This window comes from Parambassis ranga, chromosome 12 (genome assembly GCF_900634625.1).
Source record: "Parambassis ranga chromosome 12, fParRan2.1, whole genome shotgun sequence".
Classification (NCBI taxonomy): domain Eukaryota; kingdom Metazoa; phylum Chordata; class Actinopteri; family Ambassidae; genus Parambassis; species Parambassis ranga.
This window is the reverse complement of record NC_041032.1, coordinates 15,628,365-15,645,475: the sequence shown is the minus strand read 5'-3', so window position 1 is coordinate 15,645,475 and position 17,111 is coordinate 15,628,365. Positions and strand designations below refer to the sequence as shown.

The window sequence follows — 17,111 nt, the reverse complement described above, 5'->3', positions numbered from 1 at the left end:
ACACCAACAGTCAGAGCGAGAGTTAAATAGAATAAAAATAGAATAGTGCAGTAAAAAATAAAAGATAAAAATTAAAGAACAGAGGAATTTTTTTAACAAACATTGCACACCAGCATAGATGGTCATGTGATATAGTGCAGTAAATGTAAAGGAATTATGTACAATGCCTAAAAACGGGCAGAAATGGCCTTCACAGAGAAATATTTAAATGTCACATGTTTCTTAAAATATACACATATATACATAATATACAAACATCACTATGTTAGACTTGTTTTTGCAATTAAATGGAAAAATATGTGCACTCCAGCCTCCATGTATGTGTATTACAGCCACTGACACTATAACTACAGCCAAAAAAATTAGTATTGGAAAAAAAATCTAAATGTTAAAAAGAAATAGTAAATTTATGAAGTTGTTTTTGATAAATAAATCGTTAAATAGTTTAAGTTTCGTTTCAAACGGTTTCAAAGCAACACATCTCTTGGTCCCAACAGCTGTAAACTCCTCTTCCTGTTTTACACCCAATAGAAACAGAGAGTGAAGGTGACGACCAATCAGAGCTCAGTATTTTGGATCGCGTTTGGACCAATAGCGCTGCAGGCTGGGAACGTTACAGCAGCCACAGATCTCTGCAGTGCAGTAGCCAACCAGCAAGCAGCAGCTAGCCAACCGGACTACTCACAGAGAAATATGGATGAAATAACGACACCAGTGAACGGGTAGGTCAGCGGCGCTTCGAGGCGGGCTACCGTCTGTTAGCCGTCACACAGCGTCTGATAAGCCGGTGTGTGTTAGAACGTTAGCCGCTGCCGCCGCTGTCCCGCTGCCTACGCTCACAAACCTCCCATTAACCAACTTAACCAAACTCAGCTAGCTAGCTAGCTAGCTAGCTAACCATTTGAACTGTTCGTCAGTGGTGGTTGTAGCCATCGTGCTAGCTAGATAACTTAGCATAACGGAGCCAGGCTCGTACGAAGTTGACAGGCAACTTTAGCCGTCTGACAGCGGAAGCTAAAGCGGCTAATGTAGCTGGTGTTGCTGCGAACCGCTGCACGTCTGATCAACATCTGTATGTGCTGTGTGGGTCATGATGACCATAAGCTGATTAATCAAACAAACTAATCAATCAGTGCACAGCAAACACAGGTCTGGATACTGGATGCTAACGCCAATATTAGCTTAAATTGTGTTTTTGTTTATGTTTTGATCATGGATGTGTCAGAAATGTGGATTAGATTGAGTGTGACATAAATATCATTTACACTATAGACATGATTATTATTTATTAAGAACAGAGATCAGTACGAATATATATAAATTAATGTGCAAAAAAAATACATTTATTTATATTCTAAACTGTAGTAGCCTTGTCTGCACATTAACAATTCAGTCCTTATGCAAGTAATAATTAAAATATCTTAAAAGCAGTGTACAAACATTCATATTTAAGTAAACAAAATATACAATCTTAAGCCAAGTGTGTATCATAGTTTTTTGTTTAGCTTTGATTGTTGTTGCACTTCTTAAAATCACTTTTAATCTCAAAACACTGGATGCAAATCATGAAAATAAAATGTGTCCCAAAGATGGATGGGCCGGCCTGGGACATGCCTGGTGTTTTTAATGCAATATGTTATGAAAGAGTTACTGCAGTGTTTGCTGTGTAAATGATGATGAGTATTCTGGAGTATTTCCATTGTGTTTCAGTATTTGTAGCACATTTCTTTAAGTGGAAGTGCTCCCTCAGCATAGAGTCATTTCCTGTGACCTTCATTACGCTGCCTAAAATCACATGTGTGTCCTCCCCACATTTTAATATGCATTCATGCCCTTGGACTCGGAGAAGCTGCTTCAAAACGATCAGTGTGTGATTAAAATGTTTCAGAGGATCAGAAGACTTCTGGTCCAGTCTGACGTTTCTCCTGTGTCACCTGATTAATTTCTGTTTTTTCCCACTTCCCCCTCTCTCCCTCCCTTCCTCGTTGTCCAGCTGTCAAACTGACCCCCTCTGCACGGGCCCATAAACATGTCCACAGATGACAGTATCTCTGAGGATGTGTCCAGCTCGGGGGCTTTGAGCCATGGCCATGTCAGTGCAGACGGGGATGTTGGAAAGGAGAGTGAGACTTCCCTGGTGTCCTCCGAGGGGACGTCGGCCTCGGGGCTGGCCGTCTCAGAGGAGAGACATGCGACCTCCAAGAAAACAGGGGGTGCTGTGGAGAGCCGACCAATGGACCTTACACCAGCATGCAACAAGATCAGGTGCAGCAAATATCAGGTAGTAGCCTTTGAATATATAAATCTTCCTGTTGGTAATCTGGAGGTTGTGTTCGATTGTGTTGCAGGAGTCTGTGTCTGAGCACCGATGAAGCTTTTGAACAAGGGAAGAGCCTCCCATTTATCAACCCCAGCTCCCTGGAGACCCTCAGAGCCCTGGTGCAGGAGATCCAGAGCAGCGGAGAGACGGACCCAGAGATCTGGAAGGATTGTGAGGTAGGAGTGCAGAATGTGCAGAGGAAGAGTTAGCACACACACACACACACACACACACACTGACACGAGAGCAAAGTCTGCTGCTCTCAGCGGCAGTTGTTCAACTGGCACCCTCGTTTCTGAGCAGTCACTTTTATTTTTCTGTACATGTGACAGTAACACACACACACATTCACAGGCCCCACACAGCATCACACACTGCAGCTGATCCTTTCAGACTGGATGTGATTTGCAGAGAACAGACAACTGTGAGACACTTGGCTGCACAGCTCGTCTGGAGGTCTTTCAGTCTGTACACCTGAGGAACAAAACACTCTAATGTCTGACCAACACAGTCCACACTCTCAGTATCCTCGTGTCGCACAGCTGCATCCATCACCCACAAACAAACGGAGCAGGATGAAGTGCTCCCTGACTGACTCGGTTTGTTTACATGAATGTAATTAACTGGCTGATTTCACAGTAAGACCTCTGGAGGAATGCTGGCGGATTTCGTGGAAACAAAGTGTGTTCACGGAGTGTGTTGTGTGTCTGCATACATGTTCACACTTGTTGGGCCCATGAGGATGATTAGGTGCAGATGATGATTTTTATATCACATGGACACTCCCAAAAACATAAACTGGCTCTCACCGGGTTTCTACAAGGGCAGAGAGAGGAAATGTAACATTTATTTTAGCACATATTTCACTACAATATTTCCTCTTCTTACACAAAAATAAGACAAAAAGGAAGCAAGTCCATGGACTTATCAATCAGCCCTCATTTTCGTGGTGTGTAATTTGTTATCAGACATAATTTCTGCTAGCTAGAGAGTGCTAGCATGGTTAGAAAAGTGGGTTTACTGATCACTAGTTGCTGTTTTGTGTGATTTTGGTTTATGAAAAGCAGCAGTTGTTTGTCTGAAAGCCAGCTTAAGGACAAACCTGTGATGTCGGTGTTTACTGACAGTGATGAAAATGATTTTACGTCTTCCCGTTTGTTTTTCCTGCAACAGGGTCGATGGCTGCATCTGTTTCAGCTGGTGGAGAAACAATATCAAGAGCAAATACTCGCTCAGCAAGAACAATACCAGTGCCAAATACAGGTCAGGCCTGCAGTCAACGCCGTGTCCTCTCATATGAGCTGGTTAAAATGCATGTTGCTTCATGACAGTTGTGCATTTTCAGTTGATTCAGGATGAAATTAAAGCCCTGGTTCAACTCCAGAACCGCCAAGCCAGCGTCCAGCCGCATTCGGACTTCTCTCCAGCTCCAGTGACCAAAACGTCCACCCACACAAAGGACTATATGTTCCCCTCCATCTCCAGTGACTGCACAGCCCCCAAAAATGTGCCAAGTGACACTGACAGTCTGGCTGCCCCCGTCCACACTCCCTTCAGCTCCCCTTCACCTCCGCTTCCCAGATCAGAGACCGTCAACCAGGGGGAGGAGCGCGCAACCACAGTGCTCAGCAGCGGATACGGGACTCTGTCTGCCTGGGAAACAGGCCTAGAGCCTGCCGGGTCTCCGGGGGAGGACGAGGATGAAGGCAGAGGGCGGGGGAAGCATCAGTGGTCCACTGACTTCCAGGAGGGCACAGAGACCATTGTGATTGGCTGCCAGCCGGAGAGGAGTCCAGGAGTGAATGAACCCAGCTCATCAGTGTACCAGCAGAGGACCTGTGGGTAGGTCTGAGCGCTCCAAACACACAAACCACATCCCTTTGTTCATCTACTCTGTACATCAGTTACCAGAGTGAGGAGAACTTTATTTATCCCCCTGTACGAGCGGTTTGCTGCTAATTTGCTGTCAGTAAAAATGCATTTGTTTGCTCATATTTTTCGTACAAGCACAGATAGTAAGTGTACAGGCATGCCAACAGTTACTTCAGCAGCTTGTTGTGTTAACCCTTCGATGATTCATTGATCGGTTTGGCTTTTTGGCTTGTGATAGACTGACCAGTGTCCATATAATCAGCTGCCAGCTACTCTTTTAAAGCACCTATCTGATCCATTTTCTCGCGGTAACCTTTCAGATGAGATCCTGACACAGCTGGACAACAAAACACAGGATTTTATGAATGAGCACTGGCCACACAGAGGCAGTGAAGACAAGCCGTGTTCAGATGCAGCAACATTAGCACTTTCAGTCTTTTCCTTGGAGAACAGCTTCCTGTTAAAGTTGAAAAAGTCACTACGAGAGCAGGGAGACCGAAACCAAACTGTAAAGTCGTAGCTGTAAACATAAATCTGGGGCCGGCTCCAGATTCGCTCCCTACAGGATTTAATCTTGGTGTTTTGGCATTAAAATGGCTTAAAGTCCTGCTGACCCTGATCGGATCTGTGTGTGCAGCACCAGCCAGCAGCTGACCTCCTGGGCCCAGAGGCAGAAACTCAGGCCCAAGAAGAGCAAAGCAGGATCAGCTTCATCCCAAATCCCCGAGTACCAGGAGCAGCCCCGCAGCCCGAGGGAGTCCCTCAGACAGGCCCCTCCAGAGAGCACAGGCTCCCAGGACCAGGTAAAACCAGCGCGTGGTGACAGCTGCTCCTTTGGGGCTGATGAGATTTTACAGGGATAATAATAATAATAATAATAAAAGAAGAAGATAACGTCTGCATCTGCAGTGTGTTGTTTTCAGTGTGCATGTCTGTTGTCCTGATTATGCTGCTGCTGCCGACTCTAATCCACTCATCTCTATTGGGTTTCAGCATCGACCGGCTGGGCCGTCATCCAGCTCTTTGCCCCTGCGGAGGAGCGACAGCCTGGTGTCTGAGGCATCGGGTAACAGTTCACTGACTCAGACACAACACTGACAAGATACTGTACCACTGTTAATATTGATTCATGTGGCACAGAGGACTAAATTTATACTTTACTGATATGGAAGCTCAAAAATACAAGTTCACAAAGTGTCTATGAGGCAAAATACCTCAAACATACTGAGTATAAATCTGAGTAAAAGCTGTTTAGACTCACATCTTTGTGTATAAAGCAGCTTTCTGTAACATTTGGCAACTTCTTGGATTTTTTGACTTGTTGATTTTGTAACCATCCACTCATATGTGGGACACGGACGCTCATTTAGGACCTTTCTGTGCACATATCTGCTGTGGAAGGAAATGTAAATACACAGCTCCTGTACTGTCTGCTGTCCGGCCATTTTTGGATTTTTCTCTGTAGTTTTTCACATCTTCTTAGTGTTTTAAGGCCAACACTGTATTTCCTGTGTGTGTTTTTCAGGCCTCACCTATTGGCGTCTGAACGAGTGTGACCTGTATCACCCCCTACCGGACAGCTTCGACAGCGGAGCTTACCTCCTTCTGCAGGAGGCGTCCATGAGTCTGGTGAGTGAAAATACATTTTATGAATATAATTAACTGTATCATGTTTTTAAAAATTCAGTGATGATGGTCTGGTTATGATGCAGACTCAGGAGCCTCGGCTGTCCCTCAGAGAGATCTACCAGAACAAGCAAAGAGTTGACGGTAAGCGCTCCGAGTGGGACGGCTCCTGTCCTTCCTCGCCACAGGTACGTAGGTCACATGACTCATGTGAGTACACCATGGGATTGTGGGTTGTGCATTGTAATGGTGTCTATTTAGTTTTTATGTGATCCTCTGATTTTATTTTCCAGGTCCTGACTTTGGACCCAGCACCGAACATGCGGCACTCGGACCACACCTCTGGCTTCACGTCACCCTCTCACTTCAGCAGCCCCTCGTTCGCCGCTCAGCCCCACCTCTACCCCAGAGTAGGGACCCCTGTGACTCCTGACAGCATGGTGGAGTGCAGCCCCCACCCCGCAGACACCGACTGCATCTCCGACACCTCCAGTGTTTCCGCCGCCGGGCCGTCCCCCTCCTGGGGAAACGCTCCCCGAGCAGTTCAGTCTACCTCCCGGGATAAGACCCACAAAGCCAGAGCCAGTGCCCCCTTAGCCAGCGAGGAGGAAGGAAGCCACACCCACACCAGCACCCTGAAGCCTTCTCCAGCCTCTGGTGCTGCTCTGCGGCCCGCGGTCTTTCCACACATGGAGAAGGCGTCATCGTTGGAGGACCCCGTCGTCCTGTCTCTGTGAGTGTCTCACACAGGGAGTAACTGTGTAGTTTAACCTCACGGAGACGTCTTGATCACTTTTTTTTTTTAACTTTCAGACTGAGGCAGAACCTGAGAGAGAAACACTCCCGACATGTGGCGGACCTCAAAGCATATTACGAGTCTGAGATCCAGATCCTGAGAGAGAAGCTCAAACTCCGAGATCTGCCGCACGATTTGGAGACAAGCAACCAGGTCCTCACAGAAAGGTCTGCGTTCACTCCCCACATCTATCCACATCTTATTTTACCTCAAAGCTGCTAAAAAATAACCAAGCTAGGACGTTTAGAGTGTGCAAATATGTTTACAGATGTACATGCAAAAACACATATGTGCAGTTTTGCATTGTGGCCATGATGTTTACATGATAAATGTTCAGTCAGTGTTCAGCAGCCTGCTGGCCTGTGGATAGAAGCTGTTTTTTAGTCTGGTCGTCCTTGCTTTCACGCTCCTGAAGCGTCTGCCTGACGTCAGGAGTGTGAACAGTGTGTGCTGTGGGTGAGTGCGGAGGAGTTTGGAGGATAATCCAAATGTCCTCAGCTTCCTGAGAAAGAAGAGTCTCTGTTGAGCCTTCTTGATGATCTTCCGCGTGTTGTGAGCCCAGGTGAGATCCTCACTGATGTGGGTACTGAGGAGTTTGAAGGTTTTCACCCTCTCTACCTGGGCCTTGTTGATGAAGAGTGGGTTGTGCTGGTCTCTCCTCTTCCTTGCGTCAATAATCATCTCCTTAGTCTTCTCAGCTGAGCCACCTCTTGCCTGTAGGCTGCCTGAGATGTAAAGAAGTGGTGTAACCTTCTACTGTATGTCCTCACTTACAGATACATCACCAGCAGCAGACTTAGAGAATAGGATCATGTTGAAAAGTGAAAGCTGCACCTTCAGTTTGGGTTTATATTGAAGGTTCTGATCTATCCAGACCAAAACGAAGCCCCGTGCTTTACTTTATGCTTACATTTGATTCATTTTGTGTTTCTTGTTTTTAATCTCCAGGTGTAAACATTTAGAGAAAGCTCTGGCTGAGGCCACCTGCCGCATCCAAGAACTGGAGGCGACCAACAGCTCGCTGGAGAAGAAACTGGTTAGAAACATTTGTATTAAGCAGCCAGCACATTTCTGTATTTCCTTGTCAAATAGGGGCTACAAACAGTTCCAGGGAACACATAGTGAACAGAAGTCACGTGTGTTCAGTGTGTAACCGGTGTCGGTGACTTCTCCTCATCAGGCAGAGTGGCCAGAACGCTACGCCGTGGCGGGCGCCACCGTGAAGTCCCTGCAGCAGCGTTTAGAAGAAAGCAAGCGATCGGACAAAGAGAAGGACGCTCTGATAGCTCGTCTGAAGAGCCGCGTGCGGCAGCTGGAGGAGTCGGTGCAGAAAGCCTGCAGGGAGGCCGACGAGAAGGAGGCCAGGAGGGAGAGAGAGTACAAGATGCTGCAGGATGTGAGTCTGAACATCATCTGTGGAGGTCGTACATGATGTTTGTTATGGTTTGTGTCTGTCATGGGTCGAGTAGCTCGTTGATTCTGTGTTTTATAGTATTTTTAGAGAGGATCGCCACATTTAAAAATCCGACAGCCATGATTCATGGTCTGTGTGTCTCTGTTTTCTCAGCTGCTCAGAGAGTATGACTGTCTGATGAAGGAACACGAGGGAGCGAAGGTACATTTCCACAATAACACTGACACCAAAGTCAGTCCTGTGTTTGTTTGTGCTCATCAGTTCCTAAATGTTTGTATCTACAGAACAATCTGGTGTCAACAGAGAACAAACTCGTCGATGCCAACGATCAGATGTCTGAACTGAAGAGGTAAGTCACACACACCAACTACAGCACACACAGATACTCTGAAGTTTGTGAGTTAATCATGGCTTTGTAGTTATACTGAGAAGAAGTTACTGCAAACACTTAAGAATGTGTAATTCTGAGATGTGGAGCATAGGCAGGATAACTGTAGTGGGGTCATCAGTCTGCCTGTGACAGAGCTGCAGTGGTGGACAGTCAGAAGATGGACTGGATGAATCGATAAAGCCTAACGATGCTCTCTGTACTGTTGGCTGCTGACTCTGTGCAGCTCCTGCAGCTCTGCCAGCAAATTAGTACCAAGAGAGGCGACGCATGGACTCTGCATTGATAAAGTCTGAGAGGTCAATACAGGCAGATCGCAGATACAGCATGTATGGACGTCAATACATGCAGGAGGATTTCAGCACTGATGGGAAAAAACCTGGAGGCCGGGAAAGCTCCGGCAAACAGAGGGGGAGCGGACACAACGTACAAATGATCCGAAACTGTTTATTTTACAGGCACAGAAGATGTCCGTGAATCCAGAAGGCCGAACTCAGGAAGAATTTTAGTTAAATGCAGGAACATTGGCAGCTTCTGACAGTAATGGAGTCATACAGTCAGCATAAAACCCCGCCTCAGACGTCTGTCACAGCAAAACAGCAGGAACAAATTAGAGCTGACAGCAAAGCTGAGAGGCTGTTTGTTCCACAGGGGGCTAGATGTTGGGATTAAGGTGGTGAACTGACTATTTAAAATATCTGCACTCTCTGTAACAGCTTTTGACTCTTATAAATCCATCTTCCAGGCAGCAAGCTATGAGTTTGTGGCTGAACCACGCTTGGATCGAGATGTTTTTCACCTTTTTATGCTCATTTTTAGCAGCTACTTGCTAACTTCCAAAGATTCTAGCAGGGCTTCATTAGTGGGTAAAGGACTGATAACTATAATGAGCAAATACAGATCCATCTTCCCGTGCTGTACAGTGGAAAAACTGCGTGTCTGTCTGAACCCCTCAGAGTGATCTCCAAGCTGGAGGCTCAGGTGAAGCAGCTGGAGCATGAGAACCAGGCCAGGGCCCGCTACGCCTCCCACAGCAACACGCAGCCTTCCGGGGCCGGGTAAGAACCACGTTTACCGTCAGAGACGACCGCAGGCTGTCCGGCTATGATTCAAAAGAGACGCGTCTCAGGTGGTATCAGTGTCCTCTCACCTCGTCCACAGGCTTTTCCACCATCCCGACCTGCTGCTGTCACCCAGCAAGTGTAAGCCAGAGCCTGACGTCACACGCAGGAAGTCGCCGTGTCCTCTGCCAGACCAGCTGAATGGTGGCAGAAAGTCGCAGTTCCCTCAAACGCACCAGTCGAGTGTCCACAAAAGGGCGTCCTACCCGATCAACGATCAGTCGTCCGGAACGGGGAGCTCAGTGGACATGTCTTCAGCAGCCGGCAGCTGGATGTAGGTTGATGTTTAGTTGTTGACATATTTTTTTTTTCCCCAAACACTTTCCATGATGATTTAATGTTGCTGCAGGTGTGCGTCTCCTCCCGAGTGCGAGCAGCCTCAAAGCGGCGGGCGGAGAGATGGATCGTGCGCCATGACGCCCGTGATGAGAGCGCTGATCGAGCTGGAGGAGACCAAAGCCACTGAGACCAGGGCCCCCTGTAAGAACACCATGACTCTCACTGCGGAGACTCACAGTGAGACCATGCTTGAAACGGTAACGCAACATCAACACAAAGTCTTCTCCGTGTCTGACTGCTCGTGTCTTTTTTTTTTTTTTTTAGGGGTGGGGAATCACAGGACCACTGTTGGGTTTGTGGAGCGCCGGCACAAAGAGCTGATCCAGGAGCGAGCTGAGCAGCTTCAGGCGGACAGGGATCCGGTCAAACCTGCAGGGGTCACGGGGGGCGGAGCGGAGCGAGGAGGGCCCAAGAGTCGGAGCGGAGCCGCCGCTCTGCTGCGAGCTCAGAGAAGCCTGTCCCCCGAGGGCCACCGGTCCTCCTCACTGCCTCCTCCTGCTCAAAGAAGCATCCCAGCAGCTACACCCAGTAACTACACACACTCCATTCCCTCATCTTGTCTGGCTTGACCCTGAAACATGGGCCGTTTCCCTGGAAGTTAACTCATCATCAGTTAGCCGAAGGGCTCCCAGATTGATGAGGAGATGAAGAGATTGTGTTCTCTGAGTTAAATAAGATAAGAGCCATAATTTAGTTTTTAATTAATGTGTGTGTGTGTGCTTCTCTTCCATCCAGCAAAGAGGGAGACATTGATCATGCCTTTATCTGCCAAGTCCAGCCCCAAACGCTGCCCCACTGAGAACTACTCCACTGCGTTTGGTCACCTGATGCCGAGAGAGGAACACCTGCAAAGGTGAGAGTCGCACAGATACACGAGGAGATACAGAGCCGAACAAACCGCAGCGTGAGACCGTGTCATCATGGCCATCATGTCTCCACAAGAGCTTCTTGTGCCTCTGACACCGTTTGTTACTTAAACACAGACAGATCAAAGTCTCACTGTTTCCTGTCCCACAGGCTCGATGGACATGTCGACAAAAGACGTCACTCGTTCCACAGCAGCAGTCCCAGGAAGAGACTCCAGTTTACGTCAGCAGACAAAGAAAATGGTACATTTCTTATCATTTGTTCTGTCTGTCAACAGATCCATTTCACATTTTGTTTGAATAATACTGAAGGTCACAGAAGGTTCCAGTAAAAGAACATGGAGTAACAACTAATACCCCGTTCACACTGGGGGAAAAAATGTGGCTTAAGCAGGATTCGGCCACATCCAGATCAATCCAGATGTGTTTTTTTGTGTGAACACCTCGAATCCGGCTGTATCCAGTTTGATTTCAATCCAGCTAGATCCACCCATGAGAGGTGGATCTAGCCGGATTGGCTCAAATGTGGCTCAGGTGTGAACGCAAATGTGGCGAGCGAATCCGGTTAGCGACATGCTACTTCCGGTTTACGGGGCGCGACACAGGACAAAAAACTGCATGACGCATGCGCACACGCGGTCCTACCGCGGCGTGAACGGACTCTGTATATTACGAGGCGCCACCTAGTGGTTTTGAGGACCACAAACATCCTGGATGAAGCTGGATTGAGTGCGGACACAAGTGTGTGCTAGCCAGATTTGAAAATAGGTCTGAACGCATCCAGCTTAAAGGCTCAATCCTACTCGAGCTGGAATGACTTTCTCCAGTGTGAACGGGGCCTAAAAAGACTGCATGATGGTGTCCATTTACTTTTGTCACCTGTCCCCTGCTTTCAGACCTCCTGGAGTCCTCAAGCAGCTCGAACCCAGCGGACGCTCACTCCCAGCTGGGCTGGGAGGATCAGGGCGTCGGCGGAGGAGCTGAGCAGCAGGACTTCTGCGAGGACTCGGCTCCTCTGTTCCTGGACAGACTTCAGTCGCTGTCTGAGGCCGAGAAGCTGTTTGACGAGCTGACGCAGGAGAAGCAGCAGGTGAGAGCAGTCAGCAGAATCAAACGTCTGACACACAGGCCCAAACGGAGCAACAGTAAATCCCTCCTGACCTCTTATGTAACACAGACCTCATCGTTTTTACACCACTATGAAAATGACCTCTATTTTTAGCAGCGTCGTCCCCCCTCCCCCTGCTCACACTCATCTCTGTAATACTTGTTGTTAGGAAATCATTAACCTGTGTGTGTCTGTGTGTGTGTGTGTGTGTGTGTGTGTGTGTGGTTCAGATTGAGGCAGCTTTGAGCCGTATGCCTGCAGCCGGCAGCAGAGTGAGTCTACAGACCAGGTTGGATGAGGTAAGACACCACAGACGGTCTTCTTATTGATTATGTTTATGTAATTTTCAGTCAGGTCATCTGACCTTCACTGGATCAGCTTTGTGTTAAATGCGGTCAGGCTGTAAGCTAACATTAACACACTGAGACGAAGCACACGTTCTGTAGCATCAGTTCTTAATGTGAACGGTGGTCTCAGAGTGGATGGAAGTCCTTTAGCATCATGAATCAAGGCCATAAAACCTTACTTTTTTAGGTAGTGAAGGCAGAGCCTGATTGAATCAGTCCAGTCAGGAAGTGCTGTCAGTTCTGTGTCTGTTGCTTCATGAAGACTTTTCTGCTTTGATCAGTTTGTTTCAGTCAAAGTGTCTTTATGCTCATATTGTCCTCACAGAGACACAACAGTCCTCTACACACATGCTAGCTGTCAGAGAGCCTCGGCAGCATGTTGCGTTTCCTCTTTAAGCTGATTGGTTGATGCTGATTCACAATAGACAATAAATGTCGACCAGCTGTCAGGTATCCTTTTAGAAGTGCCTGACCTTTATGGTTTTTGGACAAGGTCCATCTATTTAGCATGACTGAACCCAATTTTTACATCAATCCATCCAAAAAAATGACACAGAATTTCCGACTGGTTGGATATTTGATTGATCATCTGATTAAAAAATGGAATCAGCAGCTGCTAACGGCTCTGATCGGCTCCGTCTTCCTTCAGGTGGCCTTAGAGAATCGTCTGGAGAGGCTGAACCGTGAGCTGGGTTCCCTCCGGATGACTCTGAAGAGGTTCCACGTCCTGCGCTCCTCCGCCAACATTTAGCAGCATCAGTGTGGAAGGACACACGCCGCCTGATTGTACCCCCCTGCCATACACCGTCTGTACAGTATCTTTTTATACCTGTTGTTACTCGGGGATATTTTTATATGTTGGACTTATTATTGCAATTTTGAAAGTATATTTTTAGTAAAAGCACAGATTTGTAAAGTGGTTTACTTTTTTAGTCACAGAATTCTTCAGAAGCTACTCGAGGAGTCGATTTTTAAATCTCATGTTTAAATGTGAACTTTCATCCATGTGTGGATCAATCACTGCCATGTTTTTATTTTTCCATTTCAATCCCAGCTCATTAGATTTTTTTTTACTTTTTCAGTTTTATTTATTGATTCTTTTTCTTCGGGCCAAACTTCCTCAACATGAAGAAAACGATTGTTTACTTGAATCAAATCGCCTTTTTACTTTTTTATGTTGTTTTTTTTTTATGTTTGAATTTCTGCAGTACTGGACACACACACACACAGACACACACACACGGTGGGCTGTTTCCGCTCATGCATGCAGTTTCTTGCACTGCTTCCTTCTTTGCCGCACAGTTTTCCTACAGTAACATGAATTTCACTGGAACTGTAATGTTGTTGCACAATAAATGCTTTTTTGAAATAACTGATCTTTTTGATATTTTTTTATTCTGTTATGTTAAATAAAATGGCATCTTGTGTACATTTTCTGTAGCACCTTGGCACAGTTGACACTTACAGTCACCTCATTTATTATTTTACACTTTATATAAATTCTCCTTACATCAGCATTTCAGGGACATGAAGTCCTGAGGCTGCACTTTGACAGAAAATAATGTGAACGATGTTTTCATGAGAAGAAATAAATATGCACAGGTTTATAATAAGTTCAACTAAATTACAAGAATAGTGTATATTATTACAGCTTTAATGAGAAAATCCATAATAGTCCATTATCTATGTGAAGTCGAATATTAACCAAAATAACAACAAACCATCAAACAAATAGATTTAGTGTGCTGGAGGGTTAAAAAGTGATGTTTTAATGATGCTAACTCTGGATGCTAGCAACAGTTTGACCCGTTTCCGCCCCTGCTGACAGGAAAGCTGCTCATTGGTTCCTTCAGATTTCAAGCCGACCAATCAGCATTCAGGGGGGGCTAATAAAGGATGATGTTTTCTTTATTTTCTTCTTCGACGTCACATTTTTTTTTAAGAAAATCAACATTTTATTTTTTATTAAAAAAAAAAAAAAAAAAAAACTTTATTTTGAGTCATCTTTAGCTGCGGCCCTGGGCCGCTGGGGGGCGCTGTCCGCCTCCGCCACAGGAGGCTCCCCTGCTCTGATGTAACCTGCTTTATTATCATCATCCACCGGCAGCACGCAGCACTGGAGCTGGAAGCCCGGACAGGATGAAGCTGCGGCGGTGACCGGCGGACACACACACACACAGCGGGCAGTGAGGCGCCGTGTGCCGGCGGAACATCCGGACTGACACCGCTCACCTTCCACGGCGTGATACACAGACACACCGCGGTAGAGGAGCTGCAGGTGAGAGCCGCCATGATTGATCCTGTGGGAGTGATGTCACAGCTGATCAGATTGTTATTGATCAGTCGGTGTACCGGGCTGAGACCCACACAGTCACGGTGTGTGTGTCCGTCAGTGTGAGACATGTAGAAGGCCCCTCCTACACAAGGCAGGAGACACACACAGACATCTGTTGTGGTTGTTTTGTGTCTTCTTGTGGTCAGTGTGTGGGGCTGAGAACATTTTGTAGGCACTTCAGATTGTGTTGTGTGTTTTTTTGTCTTATTAATCATTCAGTATTTTGTTCATATGTTAATTTGCATGTCTCTGGTTGTTTTGTAGGTCTTTTGGGTTGTTTTTGTTCCGTTTTGTGACACATTTTGGTCATTTTTGTTCCTCATAGGTTGTTTTGTGAGTCTCTCTTTGGTCGTTTTGTGGATTTTTGTGTTTCCCTGGTGTGTGTGTGAACACGCTGCTGTGTTTTGACTCTGGCTGAGCTGCCCTTCTTGTCCTCGCCCACAGAGCTGCAGCTATTCTTAGACAGTGAAGGTGAAAACTGTGCGATCTGAACCGACCCGGTACCCGGTACCCGGTACCTCACCTCATTCACGCGGAGACTAAACTGTCCAGGAAAACACCCGGTAAACCTGGAGAGGATTTATCACCCCGGCCGCCCTCACAGCGCCTTAAATAGTCCGTACAAACAAAACAAAGTCATTAAACCTGACTGCAGATAAACAGAACTGATGCCTGAGGACAGGAAACCATAAAATATCAGCCTGTAGAATCGATTTTATTTCACATGTAGAAGTTTACAGTTGAGCTAGCAGCTAACGTCAGCTACAATGCTAGCACCTTTAGCATATTTTAGCCTTCCAGGTAAACACTGACGAGTTAGCGTCATGAAATCTGCTCAGTAAGGCCCCGTTCACACTGGAGAAAGTCATTCCAGCTCGAGTAGGATTGAGCCCAGACAGCCTTTAAGCTGGATGCGTTCAGACCTATTTTCAAATCTGGCTAGCACACACTTGTGTCCGCACTCAATCCGGCTTCATCCAGCGTGTTTGCTGTCCTCCAAACCACTAGGTGGCGCCTCGTAATATGGCTAATAATGTGGCTAGCCGGATTCGCTAGCCACATTTGCGTTCACACCTGAGCCACATTTGAGCCAATCCTGCTAGATCCACCTCTGGATTCAGCCGGATTGGAGGTGTTCACACTCGGAAAAAAACACATCTGGATTGATCTGGATGCAGCCAAATCCTGCTTAAGCCACATTTTTTCCCCAGTGTGAACGGGGCCTAATAAGACGTTAGCATTAGCATGCTAATGTATAGAACTTCATTACTTTATTTAGCTAAATGCTAACTTTAGCAAATTACCGTTACAAGGCTAGCATAAAGTTAACATTTACAAACTGGCATTGTTATAATTTTAGCATTGTGTCCGTTTTTATTAAATATTTACATTTTTTGACAACTTATATTAGCTCTGGGAGGCTAATGTTTTTTTTAATGGTAATGTCAATATTTGCATTACTTTGACAATGACTCATTGTTTTAAAGTTAAAATTATACATAAGTGTACATAAATCAGTTCTGGTATGAGGTATAAAAAGCAGCTTTAAGCTAAATAGCGTACACACTGTACAGTTCACATTATTCAACACTTTAATGTAGCCTGTTAGCATGCTAACAACAAATTGTTAGCATGCTAACAGTTCAGAGTCATTTCGCTGTTTCTCTGCATGTGCATGTTAGAAACCAAGAAGTTTGCGGTTTGTCCGTCGCCGTGGTTAAAAAGCGGTGATGTATCTCTGAGCTCAGGCCGCTGCATGATGTTTGGCTCCTATTTTCTCCCATTTTGGGTTCATCGTTGATGATCTGAACGTGTGTGTTGGAGTGAAATAAGATGGAGCCTCGCAGGATCTGATTATCCGGCCAAAATGATTAGGTTTGCTTTAATGAATGCTGTTAGGAAGTAGCCACCGCAGAAAGAATGAGTCACCGTATTGATTGCTGCTGCCTCCCCCTCCCTCACCCGCGCCCCGTCCATCCATCCTTCTCCTCAAATCTGCTCCCTCTTCATCCTTTTTCTCCCCCCTCCTCTTCTCTCCAAAGGTTTGAGGGGTGGCTTGCTGCTGGGTTGAGCGCTGCATACCAATAATGGCATGACTGCTTTCCAGAACAGGAGGAGGGTGGAGGAGGGCGGGCGGGGGTCTTGTCACGAGATGCCACGTCATCTCAGTGTGTGAAATCTATTTTTAGCAGCATAAACAGAGGGATTCCAGCCCACTAATCACAGCTCTGCTGTCAGGACCGTGCATGTGTGTGTGTGTGTGTGAGACACTGGATGTGAATGAATGACACTTGAATCCCCCCCCCCCCCCCCCCGTCTGTCTCCACCCTCCTCGGCCTCCACCCACGGCCTCGGCCTGTCAGGCTGATACAGATGGAGGAGTCTGTCGGCCGCTCCATGTATGAAGCGCCTGTCGCATGGCAGCACGCCGACACTTACACACTGTTAGACACCGAGACACACTGAGACACACTGAGACACACTGAGACACACTGAGACACACTGAGACACACTGTTAGACACCGAGACACACTGAGACACACTGAGACACTGATGGTGTTTGTGTGAGTCTCTTCTTA

At 46.6% G+C, this 17,111-nt stretch overlaps 1 protein-coding gene across 2 annotated transcripts; it reads left to right on the top strand.

Moving 5' to 3' along the window:
- Positions 1-593: 593 nt before the first annotated feature.
- Positions 594-13,573, top strand: mphosph9 (M-phase phosphoprotein 9). 2 transcript variants are annotated; one of them, XM_028418390.1, is made up of 24 exons: positions 594-722; positions 1,994-2,265; positions 2,349-2,496; positions 3,494-3,583; positions 3,666-4,162; positions 4,830-4,995; positions 5,186-5,258; positions 5,718-5,821; positions 5,905-6,006; positions 6,112-6,551; positions 6,632-6,781; positions 7,563-7,650; positions 7,795-8,010; positions 8,182-8,229; positions 8,313-8,377; positions 9,373-9,474; positions 9,578-9,811; positions 9,887-10,017; positions 10,141-10,404; positions 10,612-10,729; positions 10,894-10,985; positions 11,639-11,832; positions 12,081-12,149; positions 12,847-13,573. In XM_028418390.1, the coding sequence occupies exons 2-24, from the start codon at positions 2,030-2,032 to the stop codon at positions 12,946-12,948; spliced, it is 3,729 nt and encodes a 1,242-aa protein (XP_028274191.1). In that variant the 5' UTR covers positions 594-722; positions 1,994-2,029; the 3' UTR covers positions 12,949-13,573. The 2 variants fall into 2 exon arrangements, with proteins under 2 accessions (XP_028274191.1, XP_028274190.1); XM_028418389.1 differs by having other exon boundaries at positions 9,887-10,053.
- Positions 13,574-17,111: the final 3,538 nt, after the last annotated feature.

Bases quoted from the DNA above. Each gene is read 5' to 3' on its own strand.
- mphosph9 (XM_028418389.1), top strand. From the start codon at position 2,030: ATGTCCACAGATGACAGTATCTCTGAGGATGTGTCCAGCTCGGGGGCT. The intron at 3,584-3,665 runs GTCAGGCCTGCA...GTGCATTTTCAG, and splicing joins AATACCAGTGCCAAATACAG to TTGATTCAGGATGAAATTAA. The intron at 5,822-5,904 runs GTGAGTGAAAAT...GTTATGATGCAG, and splicing joins AGGAGGCGTCCATGAGTCTG to ACTCAGGAGCCTCGGCTGTC.